We start from the raw sequence: 22,567 nt of genomic DNA on the forward strand, positions 1-22,567 counted from the left end.
CCAAGCTGCTGCTCGGCAACTTCAGAGCAGAAGGTCAGATCCAGATGTGGCTGCACAGCAGAAACCTGCTCAGGACATGAACAAGGCTTTGCACAATTAGATGGTTTAAGCAGGTTTTTTTTAAACCAGAACCTGCTAAAAAAGATGTTTGACTCCCATTGCCAGTCGAGGATTTATCCTTTCCATCATGTTCAATGTCACAAACACAAGGTTCACGTTTCAGCTTCGGTGCTGATGGGAACCGCGGCCGAATAAAACAGTTATTAGCAGCTGATATGTTTTTTTTTAGGCTTTAGTTAGAACAATGACGCAAAACTTACGCACAGATTAGCACAAAACTTAATGAAGGATGAGATATGAGACAGGGACATTAAGTTTTAGATCAGGGATGATACAGATTTTTTGGGAGTGATGGGACATTTTTACCATCTTTGTTGATTTTTCAGAAAATAATTCATTGATATTACTGAAAAAGAAATCTGGCATATTTAGAGGACTGATATTTATGAGTATGTGGAGTTTGGTGCAGTTTGATTGTATTTAAGGGACTGTTAGGCGATATGAGTTCCCTTCCAGATTCTATTATAGAATCTTTTGTTGGTTATTTCAAACCATCTATTAGTTTATAAAACAGCAGAAAAGAAGAACCACCTGCCTGAGAGTCCGAGGCGATGCCATCAAACTGCTTTAAAGATTCACACGGACACAAACCAGACACAATAATCTCCGGTGTTGAGAGCAGATAAGTTAGTAATCCTGTTGGGGTGAACCCCGGTGGAGACCTGCCCGGCTCTGCTCGTTAACGTGGAGGTCAGGAGGATTAATTGCTCAGCTTTTAAAGTCCTTTATTCCCTCTGCCCTTCTGGTGCGGATGTGGTCGTTAAACTTCAGCGCCGTGATGCTTCGTGGTGAGTGTTTGTTTGTGCGTGACCTGTTAGCTGCACACGTCTCTGTCGGGAGAACCTCGCATTAACAAAACAACCTCAGCCGACTCTTTGTGTGTGTGTGTGTGTGTGTGTGTGTGTGTGTGTGTGTGTGTGTGTGTGTGATGCCACCACAAAGACCCTGACCATAACAAAAGGTAACGGACACACACTTAATATATTCAGGTTTGACAGCCTCGTCCAGCCGGGAAAGCAATTTTATTTTAACTGTATTGTTTCCAATCGCTGGAATGAAATATAAACTTGTGCCTGACTGAGAGGATTTGTGATCAGCGTTACTGACATTTAACCTTAGCTCACCTCCGATGTATAATACAGTTCTACTTTAAACTAAAGAGGCCAAAGTATTCAAATGACTTAAAATGAGAACATCAGGAAGAGCGTTGACGACCTTGTAACGAGTCCACCAACAGTTTGCAAAGAGCAAAGCTAACGGCCTGTCACGCCAACATATCCAGTCTATAATCCTGCTGGAAAACCAAAGGATTTCATTTAAGATCCATAAATGATTCCCTGGGATATTGGTAAAAAACGTCCAAATTCTGCTAAATGTCTCCGGTTCTTCTCCTCAAAGACTCAACAGTTCACGTCAAAGCCAAACAGCAGAAATCCTTCAGAGTTTCAGAGAACATAAAGATTGTTAAAGTCTGATCCAGGTCTAACTGTGTCCTACAGCCTGAACCTGTAAATACTGGTATCGATCCGCGCTGCCCCCCCGCTCCCAGTCTCAGTCATTAACCTCACTTTTGAAACTATATGAGCCTGTGACGGGAAATTGATAATCGAGTCAAATAGCGCTCAGCTTGTTGGGACGTGGCCCTCAGACGTCACCGGGCAACTCATCGATAGTGACGGGGGGGGGAGGAAACCACAGAGCGAGACGGAGAGAAAGGTTGAAGATCAAACTAAACTCAACAGTTCAGGTCAGTCGGAGAATAATAAACTGTGGAAACAGTCGTGATCTGAGACACGAGCACTGGATGAGGTTTAAATCTTCTTTTTTCGACAGGTAGAGCAAACATTTTAAAAAGTAATATCTCTCTCTTCTCGACATCTCTGGGACGTTTGATCCATTTCTCCTGCCGTGTGTTCTCGCTGCTTCGGGCGAGATGACAACTCAAGACGAATGGCCGCGACTTTCTCTCGGACTGATCACATCTGAAGGTTTAGGTCACGAGAGGGAGGACGGTAAGTCGCTAAAAATACAATAAGTTTCCAACGCCTGTTCTCCTCTCGGGCCCTTGGCTCCCGGGCGAGCAGGTAACCTCTTTCCACACGAGTCAGAAATGTGTCTGAGCTCGATGCTGACGTAAGTTCGTGTGGAAAAGTACAAAACTGATGATTCATCGCGGATTTGTTTTCCCTGCCGACATCAAGGGCAGTTTCATTATTCTCTGAGCCATCACATTATCTGACGTTGATTGCATCTGCGACAGAAACAGGATTTAGAGAATAGTTCCAGTCCCAGTCAGAGAGGAAACATCTTTTAGCCTTGAACTCCTGAAAGAAGTCTATGTGTGTTAAAGTCAGAGGAGGAGAAACAGGAGAAAGGACGATGGCGAGAGAGAAGAAGACGAAGAGGAGGAGGAGGAGGAGGAGGAGGAGGAGGAGGAGGAGGAGGAGGAGGAGGAGGAGGAGGAGGAGGAGGAGGAGGAGGCGTCAGAGAGGACGGCCTTCACTCTTCTTTCTGTCGTCTTGCTCAAACACTTTGAAAGAAAAGCGTCAAGGAAACAGAGAAACATCACAGAGAGAAAAGAAAGTTCAGAGAGTAAAAGTTGTCTTTGTGTCCTCGAGGTAATTTTCTGGCCCATGTTTATTTATTCAAACAAATCTCGTGGTTTGTGAAGTTCTGACCATCAACCTTGATGGTCATTGTTGGAGTTCAACCGCTGACCTCTGGAAAATAAAGTCAGTAATATCTCAACAATTCAATTCACAGCGAGCAAGTGGGCGTACTGATGACGTGAAACTGGAAAAATACAAAATATGTTAAGATGGAAAACAAGAGCAGAGGTCGACAGACCCCGACGGAATCAGATCTGGATTCTGGACGACGCTGGTGACGATAAACTTCAGAACTAAAAAACATAAGATTTTAAAACTCATGTTCTGCCTCGTGATTTCTAATGAGGTCAGACTCTCCCCAGGGCTCCTTTTCAGTCTGGGGCTCTTATTTTGAAAATGGATTTTCTCACCTACGGTTCATGCAGGTTAGTAAAAAAGGACTCATGTTGATCTGTCTCCTGTCTGAGTGGTATTGATAAAAGTCGGCCTGTAAACACACACACACGCACACACACACACACACACACACACTCTGGATACACACATATGAGACCGACTTGGCACCGATGTCCAAACGAACTCTCAGAGAAGTGAAATCTGCGATGGAATCTGTGATATGGTTTTTGATACATCGGCTTCAGAAGGTCAGCGTCTGACTGGGAGTTTGTTCTCCGGACTTCTCACTAGATTAGTTCGATCCTATCAGGATGAAGCTCTTTGCAAGAGATAGTGAGAATTGGCCCCGATTCCCTTTTTGAAAATCTCTGCAGCATCGACTCCAGCCAAACACCGGAGTGCCGGCACTGATCTGACTCTGACAGACGGAGAAAGAAAACTCTGTGGCTCTCCTGGTGAAACAAAATGAACACTTTAATACCGCATTGTGCCCGGAGGCCATACACAGAGCCGGGATTTAACCAAACAAAACCACACTTGGCCGTCATGAGCCGCTGTTCTGGCACGACGGGAGGGGGTTTTTTTTTTAGGGGATGAATAAGAGAAACAAACGGGTGTTCCTCGAGGTCCGACTAATCCCGGCTTTACATAAATTAAAAGGCGAGGAAACGCGCGGACAAGTGAAAAGAGTGCAAACATGCTCCGACTAACAAGTCAACAAATTGCGAGGAGACAAAAGGAGGGTCGGCGGCAGAAAGTCAAGGACGGAGCAGTTCCACGCTTCAGTGGGACGACGTAGAAAACAAAGCTTTTTACAGGAGAGATACAGATTTTGTTCTAAAAATAGTCTTTGATTGGTTGTGAACAGAGCGAGAGAAGACGTTTCTCTCTCCACACGCAGAGACTGGAGCAAAGTTCCTCTTCAGTTCATCTCTCTTCGTCAGAGAAGAGTCAACAAGTCCAAACCCGGTCGTCTTGTTCCCTCCAGCGTGACGGACAGCTGCTCTCCAACGCCTCACAAACTGAAAACACGCCCCTGACCCTAACCTACTCTTGATATAGTGTATGTACATCTTTAATTAAACCAGAGGAGCTCGTTCATGTTGTATCCTGACGTCCAATTGATGAAGACGAGCAAACAAACAAACAGAAACAACTTTCAATCTGTTGCAGGGGAGAACGACTCCTCAGGGTTCAGGTCAACTCCCTGATATTTGTTATACGGCTCCGGAATCCCAATGAGGAATTCAGCAACAGGGAGCTTGGGGTCGTGTGTGTCTGTGTGTGTGTGTGTGTGTGTGTGTGTGTGTGTGTGTGACGCATGGATAAAAGAGGGTGAAAGAGAAATAAAGAAAAGGAAAGAAAAAGGAGGATTTACAGAATCAGAGTGAATGCATGGTTGTGCATATAGATGAGGGATTAGATTCACACAGTTAGTCTCTGGAGACTTGTTTTACAGATGTGAACCACAGAGGTCGAGTTAAGACGAGTTCAGGTTGAACATGAAGAGAATTATTGTCTAAGTTTATTCACAAAAATCTGCCTGAAAATAAAACCTGATGCCTTCAAAGCTAACGGCACCAATCTGGGTTAAATTCACCTTTATGTTCAAACTGAAAACACCTTAACTCTGATGTCCTGGATATCTGTGTAATGGGTAAATAACTCCAAATAATAAAATCAGAGGTGAACTGGTTGTGATCTGATATTAATCTGGTATTCTGATATGTTGGTTGAAGTCTTCTCTGAATCCCTGTGCGTGTGTGACGACCTGCTACATGCTTTTCCTACGCTTGTTGTTTTGATGCGAGTGAAGAAAAACATCTGTTTGTGTTTAACCTCCGTTCTCCAGCAGGGGGAGCGTTAAACCGCGATCTCATCTCCCAGACAGTCGGGCGTGGCCTGTCTGTTGAGAACATTGAGCAGCCTCAGCGTCTCCTCGTCCGTCCCCCAGCCGAAGATCTCCATCCCCTCCTCCCCCCCGTCCATCCCCTCGTCCTCATTGTCCTCGCTGTCGTCCGTGTCCGACTCGTACTCGGAGGCGATGCCCGACTCGCGGAACCTGGCGAAGTCCAGGCAGCCCGGAGATTTGCCCTCTGACCCCTGTGGGCTTTTGAGCTCCAGCCGGGTGGGCTTGAGCGGCGGGGGAGGCGAGGGGAGTCGAGGAGGAGGAGGCGGCCCCGGGGGTCCTGGGAGGAAACGGAAACACTCCAGTTTGAGAAGACACTGGTCCCTACCTAGGGGGCTTCCCAGCGTCCCGTTGGAAGACGAGAAGGCGTTGATGGTCCCGTCCCCGGTCAGCGCCGGCAGGTTGACGGCCGACAGCTCGGGTTTCGGAGTCGTGGCGTCGCAGATCACCGGAGGAATCGTCGAGCGGAAGGTGATCTCCAGCAAGCTGTCCTGGGAGCCCACTGGAGAGAGGGAAGGAGAGACCAGGCGTTAGAGATGGAGAAGAAGGTGACAAGTGATGAATGAGCAGATCAGACAGATCAAATATTTATGTCACATTCACAAGTTCCACTCTCGCTTAATTTAAATTCCTCCTCCATCACTCACAGCAGAATAATGTTTGTGATACAGATATCTGGGATTTGCGATGAAAAGGAAATTAATCACTCCGCTACGGTTAAATTATTTTTTGTATTGAGCATGAAAAAAAAAGAAAAACATGTTTCAAAGCATTTCATCATCATCAGGACGGGAGAGTCAGATGTTCTGCATCCGTCTCCATGGACACGGGGAAACAGACCTGGAGCTGAAACACTGAAGGAAGCATTAAGAGATCTGTTCATCTTCTTCTGTCTCAAACTCCTCCAGGAGAAATGAGAGGTGGCGGAAATAGGGTTGCAAAGAGGTGGAAAGTTTCCGGTAAATTTCCGGAAACTTTCCGAAAACTTTCCATGAGAAGTTTAGCTCGGGAATTTTGAAAAAAAAACAAAACTAGGCAAATTAAACGCTGAGCAATAAAAACATCATTCAAAACTCTATTTTAAAGATGTATGGAACGTTGAGTTTCAACCCTCCACTGTGCATTCTTCCATCACATGCACAGATAACTCCCAGCATGCTTCACTCTACAGCAGGGCTACTGAGGCCTGCTGTAGTGTGCAGGACTAGTCAGGTAAGTTTCAATGATATAACTGGGAAAATATATTAGCATGCTGATTGAGGATTGTTCATCTGTTCATCTAGACTATTTCCATTTATTTATCCATCAATTGTAAAATATGTCTACGGACGATTTCAATTGTTTAGCTAAATACAGTTGGTATAAATTACCAACAACATTTCAAGTTTATTCCCATTAATTCCTGATAATTCCCATGGAAAGTTTCCAGCTTTGAATATTCCCGGAATTTTGCAACCCTAGGCGGAAAAGCAGCAGCTCAGTTTGGATTCACAGATTCAGAAATTACATTACTGTCAATAAAGTCATGAAACCGGTCGAACCTGAGTAAAATAAAATCTGCTTCTTCTCTTCTTCTCGTCTCACTTTTAAAATCTGGGTGAAACTTGCACGCTAACACGCTAACAATATATATTTATATATATATATATATAATATATATTATATTTACGTAAAAAAGTTATTTCAATACTCATCCATGTGATCCACTCACTTGAGTTGGGTCCAGACATCTTTATCTCCAGCTCCTGGATCTGTTTCACCAGCAGGGAGATGTGCTGCAGCAGGTCTTTGTTCTGCAGCAGCAGCTGATGGACTCGGGCCTGAGCCTCCAGGCGAGCTGTGGCCTCAGCACTCAGCTGGTCCTTCAGGAGGTGGACCTGCGCAGGAGGAGGAGGAGGAGGAGGAGGAGGAGGAGGAGGAGGAGGAGGAGGAGGAGGAGGAGGAGGAGGAGGAGGAGGAGGAGGAGGAAAGGGTCATTTTAAATCTTCATATAGACAGTACTAACATCCCAAATCCAACACACTGAAGGTCAAACTGTGTTGATCTTCAAAACATGATTTGCTCATCAGAGGGATCGGAATAAATATTATTAGGTTATTAAACTGTGACCCGTGTTTTTACTGAATGAAATCAAGACATGCGCTGATATGTTTGACACTCGTGAGTCGTCATTTTGAGTCAAAACTAAGTTCATTTCGATATAAATACAAAATTTCAAGGTTTTGCATTGTGCAATTCTGAGCAAAGGTTCAGTTTACATATTCAGTACAGAGAAAAATCATCTGCATCAGCACCATCATTTTATTCTTGACTCTTCCCTGACAGAACTTCAACACAACAGCTGTTTACGAGTAAAGGAATCAAGTTTCATGTTGAACTCACAGTCTCTTCTAGATTCGGTTCAAACAGCTGGTAAAGCTAACGTGTCTTGAAACAGACTTTGGCCTCGGGCTGCACTAATGAGCTAAAGTGCTGCCCGTGCTGAAACACCAGATATCTAATGAACGTTGTTATTATCTAGAGTTTCTCCTCGTGTCTGAGCTGGTGAGGAGATGAGGCGTCAGGATGAAGCTGACTCAGCTCAGCAGGAGGCAGTGATGGATCCGTCACACTGGATTTTCACTGTGTCATAATTAATCAAAGCAGGAAAAAAAACACAAACACAGGAAGCGTATAAATCCATCAGTGACACCCGGGTGGAGACGTGTAGAGAAAAACTTTGGAAACAAACAGAGCTGCTTGTTCCACACGGATCCAACACACGTTTGATAATTAACATCTGGACGAGAGGATTAAAGTCCGACACTGAACAACTGACTGAACACACGTTGAAACAAACTCAAAGGAGCAGTCGAGTCTCCTTGTTCTCTGGGAAATCGTGAGATGAACATTTAATCAAAATAGATTCACCACCTCCGTCAACTAGTGCAGTTTCAGTCGACTTGCATTTCTTTCCATAGTCATATAAGATCAAAATAACATTTGACCACTGAAATCTTTTCTGCTCTTGACTCGTTCCGGTCAAAACACGCACCAACATCTGGCTTCTTTCTAAATCAGATTTCCATCGGCTCTGAATGGCACAGATGGAAACGTGACAACTGGGTGAACACGCTGATTTGCACAGACAGGGAGGAGTTCTATGCATTTGGCAAAATGTCCTCTACTGGCAAAGGCAAACGATTCTATTGCTCATATTACATGCTCCTTTTGGTGTTAAACGGATTCAAGTGAATGTTAGTTCCAAATTGGAAGAAATTTTCGACAGGCATCTTTGAGGAATCAAGTTCAATCAATCAATTAAATCAGTTAATTCCTAAGTCCAGCTGAACATTTGCGCCTAATTTAAAATGAGTTGTGAGAAGTGTTCTTAAAATAACACGTTCACAAGGCAAAGAAAAGGTTAGGTGAAGTCACAACAAAATGTGGCACACATACACAAATGCAAAGCTCTTAATCCGTGAATTCAGGTGAACGTTCGTACCAACATTTGAAAGGATTCCCTGGAGCGTTCCTGAGATATTTAAATATTATATAATATCACAGTGACCTTTGACCAAATGTGAATAAATTCCCTCAAACGGTTCTTGCGATAACTTAAAGAAAGAGGCGAGCTGCCATAATGTATCTGGAGGCATAGATAATAAATATCATAATCGATTTTGACTCATTTCCACTTATTTGTTAGATATTGAATCCGTCTCCATTGTTTCAAATCAAACACAGAGAGACTGGAGTAACAGAGAAAACATCAGCGATAGATGTTGGGTCTTGTAATGACTAGGGGTGGGAATTGGCAAAAATGTGACGATTCAATAGTATTGCGATTCTGCGATATGTTGCGATACTGCAAGTATTGCGATTCGATTCTGCGATATGTTGTGATTCATGTCCCCCATATTATTCAAAGGCATTACAAAAAATTAGGAAAATAAGACTGCTCACCTCACTTCAAATGTCACATTTAATTATGTGAACAACATTGTCTTCTACACATTAACTGAAGTGCAAAAACTTTGTCCTTGAACATTCAGGACACAGGACCTTTGTAATTATTTTCTGAATAGGAGACCTCTCACATGAACACTGAGCTCCCAGCACATAAGTTACAATTATTTAAACACAATACAGTAACATCAAGCAGACATAATAGAGTAACATAAACCTGAGAATAATCATATAAATAAGAGTAACCTAGAGCTTCAATCAAATTGAGAAAAATAAACAAATGTGTACTACTAGAGTCCAGTCCAGTTGGATGAATGTTAAATTCATTTGGGAATATTGGCATTTTTCTTCAGAAAAAGGAGTTGGTCAACATGCTCAGATGTTAAAGTTCCTCTGGGCTGTTACTATATCTCCTGCAGTGGAGAACATCCTTTCCACAGACACACTAGGTATCTTTTAAACTCTGAAACTCTCCTCGTCATGCTTTGCCAGCCAGGGGTTGTTAACTTATATAATTGTAAAAGAAAAATTGCAATACTTTGTGCTACAGTATCGATAGTATCGCGGGCGCAAAATATTGCGATACTGAACAGAATCGATTTTTTTCCCCACCACTAGTAATGACTTTGCTTTTATAACCTCCGGTTACACTTTTATTGCCGGACTCTCTGATCCTCACGTTGCCTTAATGCCGCAGCCGGCTGCCGTCTGTGAGATTAAAGCACAAACTCCATCCTCATTTAAGACAGAGAGAATAAAACTTGAATGACACTTTAAATCTTTGATATAAAAGAGGAGGAAAGGGAGAAGGAGACGCCGCACATACATATTCAAACACACACACATGCACAGACACACACACACACACACATGCACAGCGTTAGTGACAGCGATGATTCCCCATTTTGACTTCAAAGTACTTCTCCAAATTAAATATTAGTGGCACCACCTCCCACTCTATTTGGCCTCCTCCCATCCTGCGGCTCCTGATGTCTTTCATTGATTTCAACAGAAGGAATTCTTGAGGTTTTCACTGTCGCCTCACAACAAGAAGGTTCTGTGTTTGAAAAGGACGACCGGGGCGCTTCTGTGTTTTACCAACTTCCTAACAACTTCTTCTGACAGTTTAAACACATATTAACTCTTCATAGTGTCCATACGCTGATTTGTTCGAGGCCACAATATCAACACTGAGCACAACATGATCATTTCTATTCTCGTGAGTGGGTCAAATATGATGAACTAGTACAGGATTCCTTCACGCACACACAACAGTTGTCAGTGATTCTTCCAGATCTTCAGCGATAAAACAATTCAAATTGATTGAAGCCGATTTGTCTTCGATCTGGGATTTTTGTCGGCAAGGTCCAGAATTTGTTGGCGAGTAGAACATTGTGCTGAACATAGTGTCGTGTGAATCTGGCTGTTGAGGTTCCCACTTAGGATTGTATCTCTCAGGACGGACCCCCCCCCCGTGACCCTTTAGAATAAACAGCTGAACTCTCACGCCCATCACCAGTTTGACGGAGATTAACCTCGGAGAACAGACGAATGTGAAACCTGCTTTTATCCGGTGAATCTGTGATATGAGAATAGTGAAGTGCCGCTCGCTGCTGTCAGCAAAGCTCTTCACATTCTGCTCTGTTCATATAAATAGTCTAATCAATACGAAAGTGTGTCTGAACATTTTCCCATAAAAACCTGCAGGAGCGGCCGGCGGGCGCAGCAGGTTCTGAACTACTGGAGCCTGACATGGAGGTACAAGTCCTTCAAACTCACAACGACTCCCTGGCTTCTCGTTGCAGCCTGATGTGGTTTCAAAGAACTCGTTACCGCGGAGACGCTGAGGCCCCTGACGTCACAGGTGACACATAAAACCTGATTGGAGCTGGAACAATACACAGGACACCTCAGCAGGAAGCGATGGAAAGTCCTTTGGTTTCACATTTAGTCTGAAACTTATTAAAATGGTGAAAGTGTAACATCTGTCCAGGTGCACGACTTATAGCCCAAATATAGTGAATTTACAGCTAAATGTATTAATGTGTGAGGTCTCAAATAACCAATAAATAAAGTGGAAGGACGTTCAGAGAGGAAGTTTCTCCGCCAAGGCCCCATCTCAGAAAACAAACTCCTGGATCTGCACCTTTATCCAGATCTGACAAACTGTTTATTACCTCATTGGCGGAGGTAATAAAAAAAGACAAAAAGTGGAATTATGACTTCAGACTGACTTCTCGTCTTGATCTCTTGTAGGTCACACTTCAGTTCAAACAGATATGATTTAACTGCCAGAGCAAACAGCCAGTCCCACAGTCAGTTAGTATCTCTTGAGCTCATTATAGACCTTTTCCAGAGGATGGGTGAGAACCCAAATGTACGTTTCTAACACGTGACGAGCTTGAAACTGGAAGAACACAAATATCTCAGGATGAAGAAGAGGAGCTGTACAGGTAGAAGACGAAGACGTCAACTTGGGAAGACGAGGAGATTCAAGAGCCGACGCCGGTGTGGATGAGCTGTAAACAACAACAGCCCTCGACTGAATGTTCCAGACATTTTCCAGTTGTTGTGAACGAGTCTGACCCGGACAATCTCCTGATGCGTTATTCATATGTAGGGTTGCAAAATTCCGGGAATATTTAAAGTTGGAAACTTTCCATGGGAATTAACAGGAATTAACGGGAATATACGGGAATTAACGGGAATAAACTTGAAATGTTGTGGGTAATTTATACTAACTGTATTTAGCTAAACAATTGAAATCGTCTGTAAACATATTTTACAATTGATGGATAAATGAATGGAAATAGTCTAGATGAACAGATGAACAATCCTCAATCAGCATGCTAATATATTTTCCCAGTAATATCATGGAAACTTACCTGACTAGTCCTGCACACTACAGCAGGCCTCAATAGCCCTGCTGTAGAGTGAAGCATGCTGGGAGTTATCTGTGCATGTGATGGAAGAATGCACAGTGGAGGGTTGAAACTCAACGTTCAATACATCTTTAAAATAGCGTTTTGAATGATGTTTTTATTGCTCAGCGTTTAATATGCCTAGTTTTGTTTTTTTTCAAAATTCCCAAAATTCCCGAGCTAAACTTCCCATGGAAAGTTTCTGAAAAGTTTCCGGAAATTTACAGGAAACTTTCTGCCTCATTGCAACGCTATTCATATGTGAAAGTATCTCTGGAAAATGTCCAGACCGAATTTGAGTGAGATTTTCCAGAGCTCATGTCTGAAAACAACTTTAGCGAAACAGACAAACTGTGAATCTAACACGAGGGGTCCTTCTTGTTTAAAATCCATCACAACTCCACACAGTTTAAACTTGTTTCACTTTGCTCCTCGCTCTTCTTCCCGATGCATCGAGCTTCACTAAACTGCTTCTGCTTGAGACATCTGGGTCTCCAGAAGCTCACTATCACAACTGTAATAAGGAGCCAGTGAAGCAAAGAGAACCAAGATGGGAGTCAGAATTCACAGCCTCCCTCTCAAGGCCTCTGCACCTCCTCTTCCTCCTCCTCTTCTTCCTTCACATTCCACTCCCCAGGAAGAGACACAAATGTTGATGAGGTCTGTCATCTCCTTCCATTATCTGAGCACTTAGCGACTAACAGAGGTGAATCCAGATTGGGTCGGGGCCGGGCCGCCTGTGCAGACCTCATCTGTAAAGAGCGACACCCTGATGAAGACTCTGCTGCTGTGATTCACTGCCGACAGGAACCTGATCTATGGACGAGTGGAGCTTCAACTCCAGCACACGCTGCCCTGCTGACATCTCTAATAGCGCCCGACCACTCCTCCGTGCTTTATGCCCAGGCCTTGGCGGCGAGTGTCACATTTGTCCCGACGCTGTCTCTCTGAGCGGAGCTGCACGAGGCTGGTAGAAGGACACACTGAGCGGACAAAGACGCAAAACACACAAAACAAGCTGGGATGAAAACAACTTTTCTTTTAGAAGTCAGACGTCTTGATATCTCATGAAAGTAATCACAGTCTCGCTTTGACGCAGCCACACAAGGTTAAATTTAGTTTTATTCAACAAACGAGCGGAACTGATATCTGAGGAAAACGGAGTCTGGTCCTGCAGATAAAATACAAACAAAGGAGAGAGAAACCGATAAGACGAGAAATGACAGAGGCTAAATCATTACACCTGGATCTCCACTGTTTGGCCGAGGATCTTTGAGTTTGTAACGTCTGGAAACTTAAATAAATCAGACGTGTGTTGATGCTGTTTGTTTGGATTGATTTTTCTTTTTCTGTATCTTTGGGAAAACTTTCTAACTGATGTGACTGTGCCTCCACATTTAGATTCAATCTTGGTTTCTGGGATTTTTCTGACAGGTTGAGACGGTTTATCAATCTAGTCTCAGGATTTATACAATGCATGATAGTATTTACTGTATTATAAGCATTTACTCTTGTGGAAAACATGTGTCGTGATTTATAACACAACAGCGTAAGTGAGTCTGAGCTACAAAGTGCGTGACCAGGAAACAGAAGCGCGTCTGCGTTCCAGATATTGTTGCCATGGTAATCATGTATTTCGATATCCTGGTTTTAATAAGGGATCAAGGTCACACTGCCTGACTTATTACTGACTCCCTCATTTCTCCCATTTCTATGGCAATTGTTCATTTGTGTGTGGAAATGTGAAGCTGATGCTGTTTGTTAAAGCTCGTGTGTGTGTTTGTGTGTGTGTGTCTGTGTGTGTGTGTGTGTGTCTGTGTGTGTGTGTACGCTGGTGATGCAACGGACGGGTAACAAGACAAACCTAATTTCATCCCTCTACGTTTGCAGACCTCAATTCACAATGTAATCAGGCGGTGAAAATTACAGGATGGATGGAGAATTGGATTAATCACGGTGAAACTACAAAAGCTGCAACAACAAACAAAAAAAAGGTGGAGATACGGATCCTGCTGGCAGGAGGTCACCTCTCTCTCTCTCTCTCTCTCTCTCTCTCTCAGGGTTTTCAGAGCGTATCCAGTGAAAGAAACACATTTAGGAATTACAGCTCAAAAAGATGAACGCAGAGAATCCATTTGTCGACCACAGCTCTGTAGTTTGCAGAAATAATGTCTGTCTGTATTCCTAAAAACTTAAAGAGGAAGATTTAAAGCCTCTAATTGAAAGTAGAAGTCAGACAAAGACCCAATTAAAAGGTTCTCCACTGGTGTTGGTCCCTTGATGGTAAACCTGCGGCTGCCCAGTGTTCTTCTCCCTCTTATCGGAGTCGTGAAATTGAAGGAGCTTGAAGTGACTGAAACGAGTCCTTTAAGCTCTAATGAGGCAGCGGCAGCTTCTCTCTACCTTTTTTATTCCGTCCTTTGTTCAAAACTGTTCCCCAGAACCAAACAATATTCATCTTTACAAGTCCGTCTCCACCTGGTTTCCCTTCCGTCTCTGTGTCTGTACAGCGGGAAAACCATCTGTGATCTAAAAGTCTATTTGGAATTAACTTCAAATATGTAGAATAAATAACAAGTAGTTTCATAACAAGAGTAAATGCACAAGCTCCCATCTGAGAGAGTGGTCAGGTGCATTTTCTTCTTGAGCAAGAAGTGAAACCATTTGCCTCTTAACACCATTTCTTATTTGTTTTATTCTGACTGACCCTGATAAACATCTGGAAAGTTTTTTGCTGTCATGTACCGTATCTATTAATCTAAGTTTGTTTGTAGAAAGTTAGAACGAGTGGTGAAATTCAACAAGGTCCAGCGCGAGAAGGACAATGAGGACACTTGCAGAAACTCTGACAGAAAATCCAATAAAACGTTGACACACTGATGATCTGTTATCGCTGGTAAATAGAAAAACCTCGGCCCAACAGCCCGAGACAAAATAAGATAATTTAGATAAAAGCAGAGTCACCACTTGAGAGTTTCAGTAAACAAAGCGCCCGTCTTGTCAATAATGACCAGAGAAATGTTATGAAAAGAAGAATGATGATGTCAAAGTGAAGCTGACCTTTGACCTTGCGGATATAAAATGTCAGTACTTCATTTTTATGGAATTAGACATTTATCTGGTGTTGAGCTTTGGCTGTAAAGATGTTTTATGGCACCACAGTGACTGGCTCCTGAATACGAACGCTGCCATCTTACAGTAGAGATCAGGGGTCAGATCCACAGCAACCTGCCCCCCCCCCCAGAGACACATGCACATCCTAAATCAGTCTGAGCAGCCAATCAGGACATTTCATCCTCAAATATCTCATTGAAACCAAACTGATCAGAAACTCAAAGTCACCATCTTTGTACTTGTCCCACCCGCTAATATCAAGGAGGCAGATTTTATGACCTATACTCCCGCTGTCCACCAGGGGGAAATCAAGACACTTCGGGAGCTGTCTTGTCTTCCACTTTTTTATATATTCATCTATGGTGCGAGTGAATTTTGCTGCCAAACTTGAAGGAGTTTCTTCAAGGTGCCTCTGAGGTCTCGCCTTCAGGAAGCCAAGAATCTCTCTTTGACCAACAACAGTCTAATGAATTCATCCTGGAGTCAGAGAGAAGGTTCATCTTGTGTATAAATGCTGTTTCAGTTTGAGCCGCCACTGACACGCTGTGATTCTGCTCTCCGTGCAGAGTGTGTGTGTGTGTGTGTGTGTGTGTGTGTGTGTGTGGGGGGGTGATGAAGATGTACACTTCACACAGGATTATCATTAGTGCATTGCCTGCCCCACGCCAGTTCCCTTTGATGTGCAAGTGTTGGAACAGCCTCCGACACAACGGTTTGTCTCGGTTGCCATCTCCGTTTCGGGGGGGGCGGGGGGGGGGGGGGGGACTGAAGGACAGACAATCATTTTTACTGGAGCAGTGATAAGGACACGATTACCCTCCTAATGTGTGCAAGACGGCGAGCGAGCGACTTGATGAAGTGAGAGAAAATCAGGAATGTCCGAGTAGAGGGAGAAATGATGTGCAGAAACAGAATGAGGTGGAGGGATGGGGGGGGGGGGAGTTTGAGCAATGGAAACTGATAACGTACTGTTGGAGGGACGGGAGAATAATGAGGAACAGAGAGGAGAGAAACAAGAGGTAAATACAGACAAACAAATGTGACAGGAATGGAAATGAGGAGGTGGTGGAATAAATAAACCACAGGATGTGAGGGAGGTGGGAGGTGACTTCAGAATTAAATCTTTATTCGATCCCTAAATTAAAATAACGTGAAACAATGTCGTGACAAACAACGTGATTCTGACGATACGTGTTTCACTAAGTCGAGGCTGAGGAGAACCAATCAGAGAGCGAATGCAGGAGTTTTAAAACTAAAACAAAGCCGTCAGCGTTTCTGAAGTTCCTAGTTTCAGCTGCTCAAGAGCTGTGTGGACGGCAGACGTAACCATAGCAACAGCGATTCATTTTTAAAACTAAAATTAAGTCAAATGTCATTAAGCCGTTTCAGCGGAGTGAGTTTCCTCTTGAAAGTGAGGCGATGGACTCCTGAACTTCCTTAAACACCTCCTCTCCCACTCGTCCCTCGGTGAGCTGGGATTAGCTCGCTCGCTTCCCTCCATTAACTGGGACCTGTGCTCAGGTTCAGCTCCGACTCACAGTCAGGACGACAGTGTTTTTAAAGAAGTAGACGAAAGTAATGTTGCAGTAAAATATATGTTGATAGAGATACAGACAGGAAACAAGTATGTCTGTGTCTCTGTGTTGAATAAAGTCTTTATCTTTCATTTTTTAAATTCAGAATCACAACATCCGTTAAAGCAGCTCAGAAAACTAAAAGACAAAAGTTCGGACACAAACACCTCTCAAACTTCTTTTTTGATTCATCCCACAAACGGTAAAAATCCTTCGTTCATATCCCAAAGAATATCTGACTCATGTTTTTTAAAAACCGACGCCTGCATCCTGGCCAGCGTGCGGTGACCTCCGGCTCCATCTGGGTATAATTAATGGCGTTGCTGTCTGGGCACGATCCCTGTGAGCGTGGAGCCGTCTGCTGAACATCGCCCGGGTCGAGGCGGGGAAACAGCTCGGCTCAACCACGAGCCCGGCATCAAACCACCGGACTTCACTGTTTGACTGTCTGAGACACTTCTGGGTCAGACGTGCATGTGAGGAACATGCTGACGCTGTGTGTGTGTGTGTGTGTGTGTATGTGTGTGTGTAATAAGTCAACACGATATTTTCCCCTTTGTTTTAACAAGTAAAAATGTCGACACAACCTTTGTTTGTTGTTGTTTCTGACACATGCAGATTACACAAAGCAACAATGGGAAAGTAAACTGTGAGGTGATTGTTTCACGAACACTTCACACGTTCACTCGGACACCAGAGTTTCTGAAAACAATCACATTGGAAAGTGTTTGTAAAAGAACTTAGTTTAAGTCAAACACTCAAACACAGAGGGAAAAGTTTGTTGAGCAAAATATCGCAAAATAGTGTGAAGAGACTCTTTTAATGCTTTTTGTGTTACTGTAACTTTGGCTCACTTGGTATATTTGTCCTCCTTAATTAAAAGCTTATTAAGATCTTCCTGAGAGAGTTGATTCAGATTCTTCATGCACCTGCCTTACCCACTGTAGGTACAGGTTGTGTGTGTGTGTGTGTGTGTGTGGAGACGCACCTGTGCTACAGCCACATGTGTCTGCTGCTGCTGCTGCTGCAGCTGCTGCCCGAGCAGCTGGATCTGGTGGTGGGTCGACAGGGGGGCGGCCGGCGGGAGGGTTGCCGCTGCAGGGAGCAGCATCCGGGGGCTGGACACCAGCAGAGAGACCTCCTCCGAGGCTAGAGACTGGGGACAGAGAGAGAGAGAGAGAGAGAGAGAGAGAGAGAGAGAGAGAGAGAGAGAGAGAGATGAAGGTTTAGTGGCCTACAACGAGAAAGACATGTTCTGTACAAAGATTAAAATAGAAAAAGAGGAAGGAAACACGTTTAAAACATTTATAGGTTCATTAGATAGGTTTGCCAGGGGCTAATCACTGCCTTGAAAGAAACGTTTATATAGAAAACATCTGGATGGCTGCTAGAGGCATAGTATAGGTTATAGGCCCCGCCTCCTCCATGTTAGCAAATAGGACCAAACAAAATATTCTCAAACATGTTCGAGAGATGGTTTCTTTAATTTAAGGTCGTTCTTATAAAACTGATTAGTTATCGATGCTATAAAAACAAGGTCAACCGTCCACTAGCGGCTCCGTCTAACGTCAAAAGCACAAGACGACCTCGGTTTCCAGATGTTATTCTTTGAGTTTCGCTCAGTGGGAGAAGTGTCGTCCATTCTCATTCACAGCCTCTGTATCCCAAACAGTTTCCACGATGAGGCAGAGAGCAAAACAAGAGAAATGGAATCACTGATGAGTAACAGAAAAATAATCAGGACAAGCGATCGCATCAACAGAAAAATGTCCCCGGAGAACAAGCCGTCATCAAAACAAGAATCTGAATCTGAAGTGCGGAGTTGCTGATTAGTTGCAGCAGCGTGGAACGAGCGAGCTGAGAATTCAGATCAGCAGCACTGAAACAATAATGAGACTCAGTTCTCCTTCATCTAACGCCATCAAACATCCCAATTGACTCAAGGCTCCGGGAACCGATGACACTTTCTGCCCTTTACATTATTCTACACGTCAAAATCATTATATTATTTATATATTAGCTTCAACACCGGTTGATATTTGAGGACAAGTCGATCCAAACTGTCAAGATGCAGGTTCTTCTACTTCCTGTCATTGTTCAGTGTCTCAACTTTCCTTCTTTACAGTTTCTCCTCATTTGCACGAGTAATATGAATTGATTCGTCTTCCTGGATTTAATCCACGAGATTACGTACAAACAGAGAAACGTCCGTTTCAAACGATGAATCCATCCCTGCCCAAGTGTCTCATAAAGTGACAAACTACATCTGGGAGTATTAAATAGGAATGCATGTCTTTAATCTAATGCATTGTTGATGTATTTATACTTTTTTACCTCCAATTCTTCTGCTGTCACAACAGAAAAACAACAAACCTCGTGAAGCGCCCAGAAGGAATCACATGAAGGGAATTAAAAAAAAACTAAATGATTTGCCTGAAGAGTAAATTGGTTTTTTATTCCTCAATCCCTCAAAATGTTAAATGAGGAAATTGGTTCTCGGTAAATCAGCGTGTTGAGTATCAGACAGAAACCAAAACAATGAAAATTAATGTTTGTTTGTGGGGAAAAAACACATTGTTTTGTTACTTTAATGTTTAATATGATTTAACACTGTTCACTAGCTTTTGAATATCGCAGCATTGACGTTGACGAGGTCACACACTTTGGAAATAAAGACAAACTTGTCTGTTTCCCTCCAGTTTGGACCAGTCACAGCAGAACCACAGAAAACCGACAGTTGGATATCAATCATTTCCACGGCTGCCAAATCTGCACGGACACTTTTCCAAACTGAATCCAAAGTACAGAGTCACATCACTAACGGGAGACAATCTGCAAACAAGTCGACACCTGTTTAAATTGCACACGAGGACGGAGGCCTTAAAGGAGTCCACGCCAAAACGCTTCGCCATCTGTTAAACGCCTTCTGGAAACGCACAGACAATGAGCCGCACGCCGCCCGGGAGCGACGTGTGATCGATGGCCCGTCTGCGCCAGAATCTCTAAGGTTAATGAGAGGAAATGATCCAAGCTGACAGGTCGGGTGGTGCCATCACATAATGAACAGTGAGGCAGACGTCTGTGGTACGTGGCAAAAGTATTTGGATGAAGTTTCAGCTTTTAAAACGCCAAATTCTGACAGAGGTGATGTCCATGATTTTCGCTGAGGAGCTGAATCCTCTTTCATTTGTGAGGAACCAGACGAACTGAAACAGACCCAGTGTCAGTTTGTCTAGAAGAAACGGAGGCAGCACCGATTACTGTTGTTTAAATGAGAAAAACCGAAGGACACCGCAAGAAATGTCCCATGATTTATTCTCTAACCTGTGAGGAAACAGGAGACACATCACATCTGTTTGACACGAGAGAGAATTACTGTCTCAGCGAGTCGAGCTCTGAGCAGTAAAATAATTCAAACATCTGGGACCAGGCAGGTAAAATAAGCTAGAAAAACATCTGGTCCATCGCCTCCAGATTCTAAATGTTCACATGAGGAATCTGTTTATAGAGGTTGAGGATGAGTTTGGACGTAGTTGTGCATCTCACGTTAAAATCTGTTTTATATCCTATCAGAGCTTTGTTCCCCTGGTGAATAAAAAACCTGTTTGCTCACATGTTGCCCATAACAACCTAATGGGCTTTGAACAAAGTCCATCAAGACTTTATCTCTGTGTTTGTGCCCCCCCCCGGGTGATCACACATCCCATCATGCAGCTTTCACAGCACATTTCAGTAAAGTGGCCAAAAACATATAAAGATGCAGTGAGACAAGTCGGCTGTGAAGGTTCTTCTCCTCCCGGGCAGAAGAGAAATCTTCTTCTGTCACCTTTCCCTGAACTGTTGTTACAGTTTCCCCCCGAGCCAATTACTATAATTTGCAAACAGCACAAACAGCTCCAGAGAAGGTTCTCCAATCCAATCGTTTTTTTAGCTGACGGGGGGGGGGGGGGGGTTAGGGCATGTGAGAAAAATATCATAAAAGATGTTTAATAGGGCAAGAACATTTGGGTTTTGAGGGAATCTGGATGAAGGACGGACAAAAAGAGACATTTGTTATCTTATTGTGTGACAAAAATCCATTCATCGAAAAAAGGGAAGTGAAGAGATTAATCAAAGCTTTAATGAGGGATTCATGAATAAATTAATGAACTCCAATGGGCGACAGATTAATTGCCGGATTAATGGATGGAACTGATCCACACTTTCATTTCGAGACAAAAACTTTCAACACAACTATTTCTACAGACTCACTCAATCACTCTTCTCAACTCAAACAAATCCCTCAAAGGCTACGTTAAAACCGCTAAATTTTAAAATGACTTTTTTAACTTAAAACTATTTTTAGTCGTACGTAACAAGAAGAATCAGAGAAGGCTAAGTCCTAGATGATAGTAACCATGAATAAAAACGTTAATGTCTGCGTCATAGACGTCACATGATGATGGACAAGATGACAGGTCCCTAACCCGCTGTAGTGTCTCCTCCATGTTAGTGAATGGGACATGGACCAAACTAGAAAAGTACATTTCAAATTATCCTCAAAGATGGTTTCTGTCCTTTTAAGTAGTTCTTTATCTCACACACACTTATTCGATAATCACGCCTTCAACCTCTGATGCCCGGGATGGTTGTGTTCGTATCCGGGATATTTTGGCTTAATTATCTGGGTTGTGAGAGCAAGTGGAGACGTGAAAGTCTTTATAAAGAATTGATGATCCCGCGTCATCAGTTCCAAAAGTTCTCAGTTTCTGCTCGTCCAGACTAGAACACAACCCTGAAACTAAAACTCAAAGACTTACAGGGCTTGGAAAGTCTGGAGTGGAGTGTGACGAGTTCTCAAAGTTAAATGTATTATCGTGAGTGGAAGTCGAGTTGACGTCAAATGAGCGGCTGCATATTCAGACTCTGTTTGAAACTCCCTGTGCCGTGGTTACTACCGATGGGAAACAACAAATCCACTTCTGTCGACGGAATCCTAAACGTGTTCACCACCGTCAACGCCAACTTCACCAGACAGTGGAGGGGAACGCACAAACTGAGAAGGGGGGGTGCAGAAATTCCTCATGATAACAGCTCAAAGTCTGGCCGGCCTGAGGGAGGCTGAGCTCTGATTCACACACACACACAGACACACACACGCTAATGCAGGTTGTTAGCAGGCAGCTGGAGTCCGTCTCTATCCTTTAACCTCTTGTTTGACTCATTGAACGATGGGGGGGGGAGAACACCGGGGGGAGAGAGAGAGAGAGAGAGAGAGAGGGAGAGAGAGAGAGAGAGAGAGAGGGAGGGTTTGAGAACGAGAAGGAAAGGAAAGACGGACGAGAAGGGATTCAGGAAGTTTGTATTCCTCTTCCTCCAGATGTGATTACACTAGTTTCTCTCTGTCTGTCAAACATTGTCCTCTCCCACACACACAGAGACACACACACACACAGACACACACACACAGGCCATAAATCACTTAAAAGGTTAGACAGGCTCTGGCTTCCTTCACCACTAACAGATTTACAGCCTCTTCAGAAGGATCCTGGGAGATCTCTGTGGCTTCGCCTGTGACATCACGTCTCAGCATCAAATCAAATTACAGTTATTACAAAGTCGTGGTTTTACACCGAGAGCGATTCTGCTAAACGTGTTGTCATTGAGCCGCAAAAGACTGAATTTCCCTGTCACCACGTTTGACTTATTAATAGAAACTAACAATTTGAATTAAAATGTATTGCAGCCAAATAACGACCTCAGTCTTTTATCCAGCTGAGTCATTCAGCAGGTGCCACCAGAATAAGTTTGATTCTCTTCCAAAAGTATTTTCTATGACCCTGTACTTTGTGAAGCACTTTGCCGCTGTGGCACTGAGATCTTCTACTTCAGCAGAATCTGAAGAGCTGTGCCCTTTAAAACTCTGAGCGTCTCCTGGCTGCAATGCATTCTGGTCTCTCTGGGATATTAGTCGTGGTAATCCAGACATCAGGCTGT

At 43.5% G+C, this 22,567-nt stretch overlaps 1 protein-coding gene across 3 annotated transcripts in view; it reads right to left on the reverse strand.

Annotated features, from left to right (window-relative positions):
- nos1apa (nitric oxide synthase 1 (neuronal) adaptor protein a) overlaps nt 1-22,567 on the reverse strand; it is a 129,021-nt gene that overhangs the window by 11,268 nt on the left and 95,186 nt on the right. The window contains exons 8-10 of one of the 3 annotated variants that reach the window (XM_061077747.1): nt 17,580-17,747; nt 6,746-6,911; nt 5,363-5,536 (exon numbers count right to left, since the gene is read on the reverse strand). In XM_061077747.1, coding sequence (XP_060933730.1) covers nt 5,363-5,536; nt 6,746-6,911; nt 17,580-17,747 — 508 coding nt within the window. Of the gene's footprint in view, nt 1-4,988; nt 5,537-6,745; nt 6,912-17,579; nt 17,748-22,567 lie in introns of those variants that run through there. The other 2 variants (XM_061077749.1, XM_061077748.1) reach the window with 2 other exon arrangements.

Source organism: Limanda limanda, chromosome 9 (assembly GCF_963576545.1).
Source record: "Limanda limanda chromosome 9, fLimLim1.1, whole genome shotgun sequence".
NCBI classification, from domain to species: Eukaryota; Metazoa; Chordata; class Actinopteri; order Pleuronectiformes; family Pleuronectidae; genus Limanda; species Limanda limanda.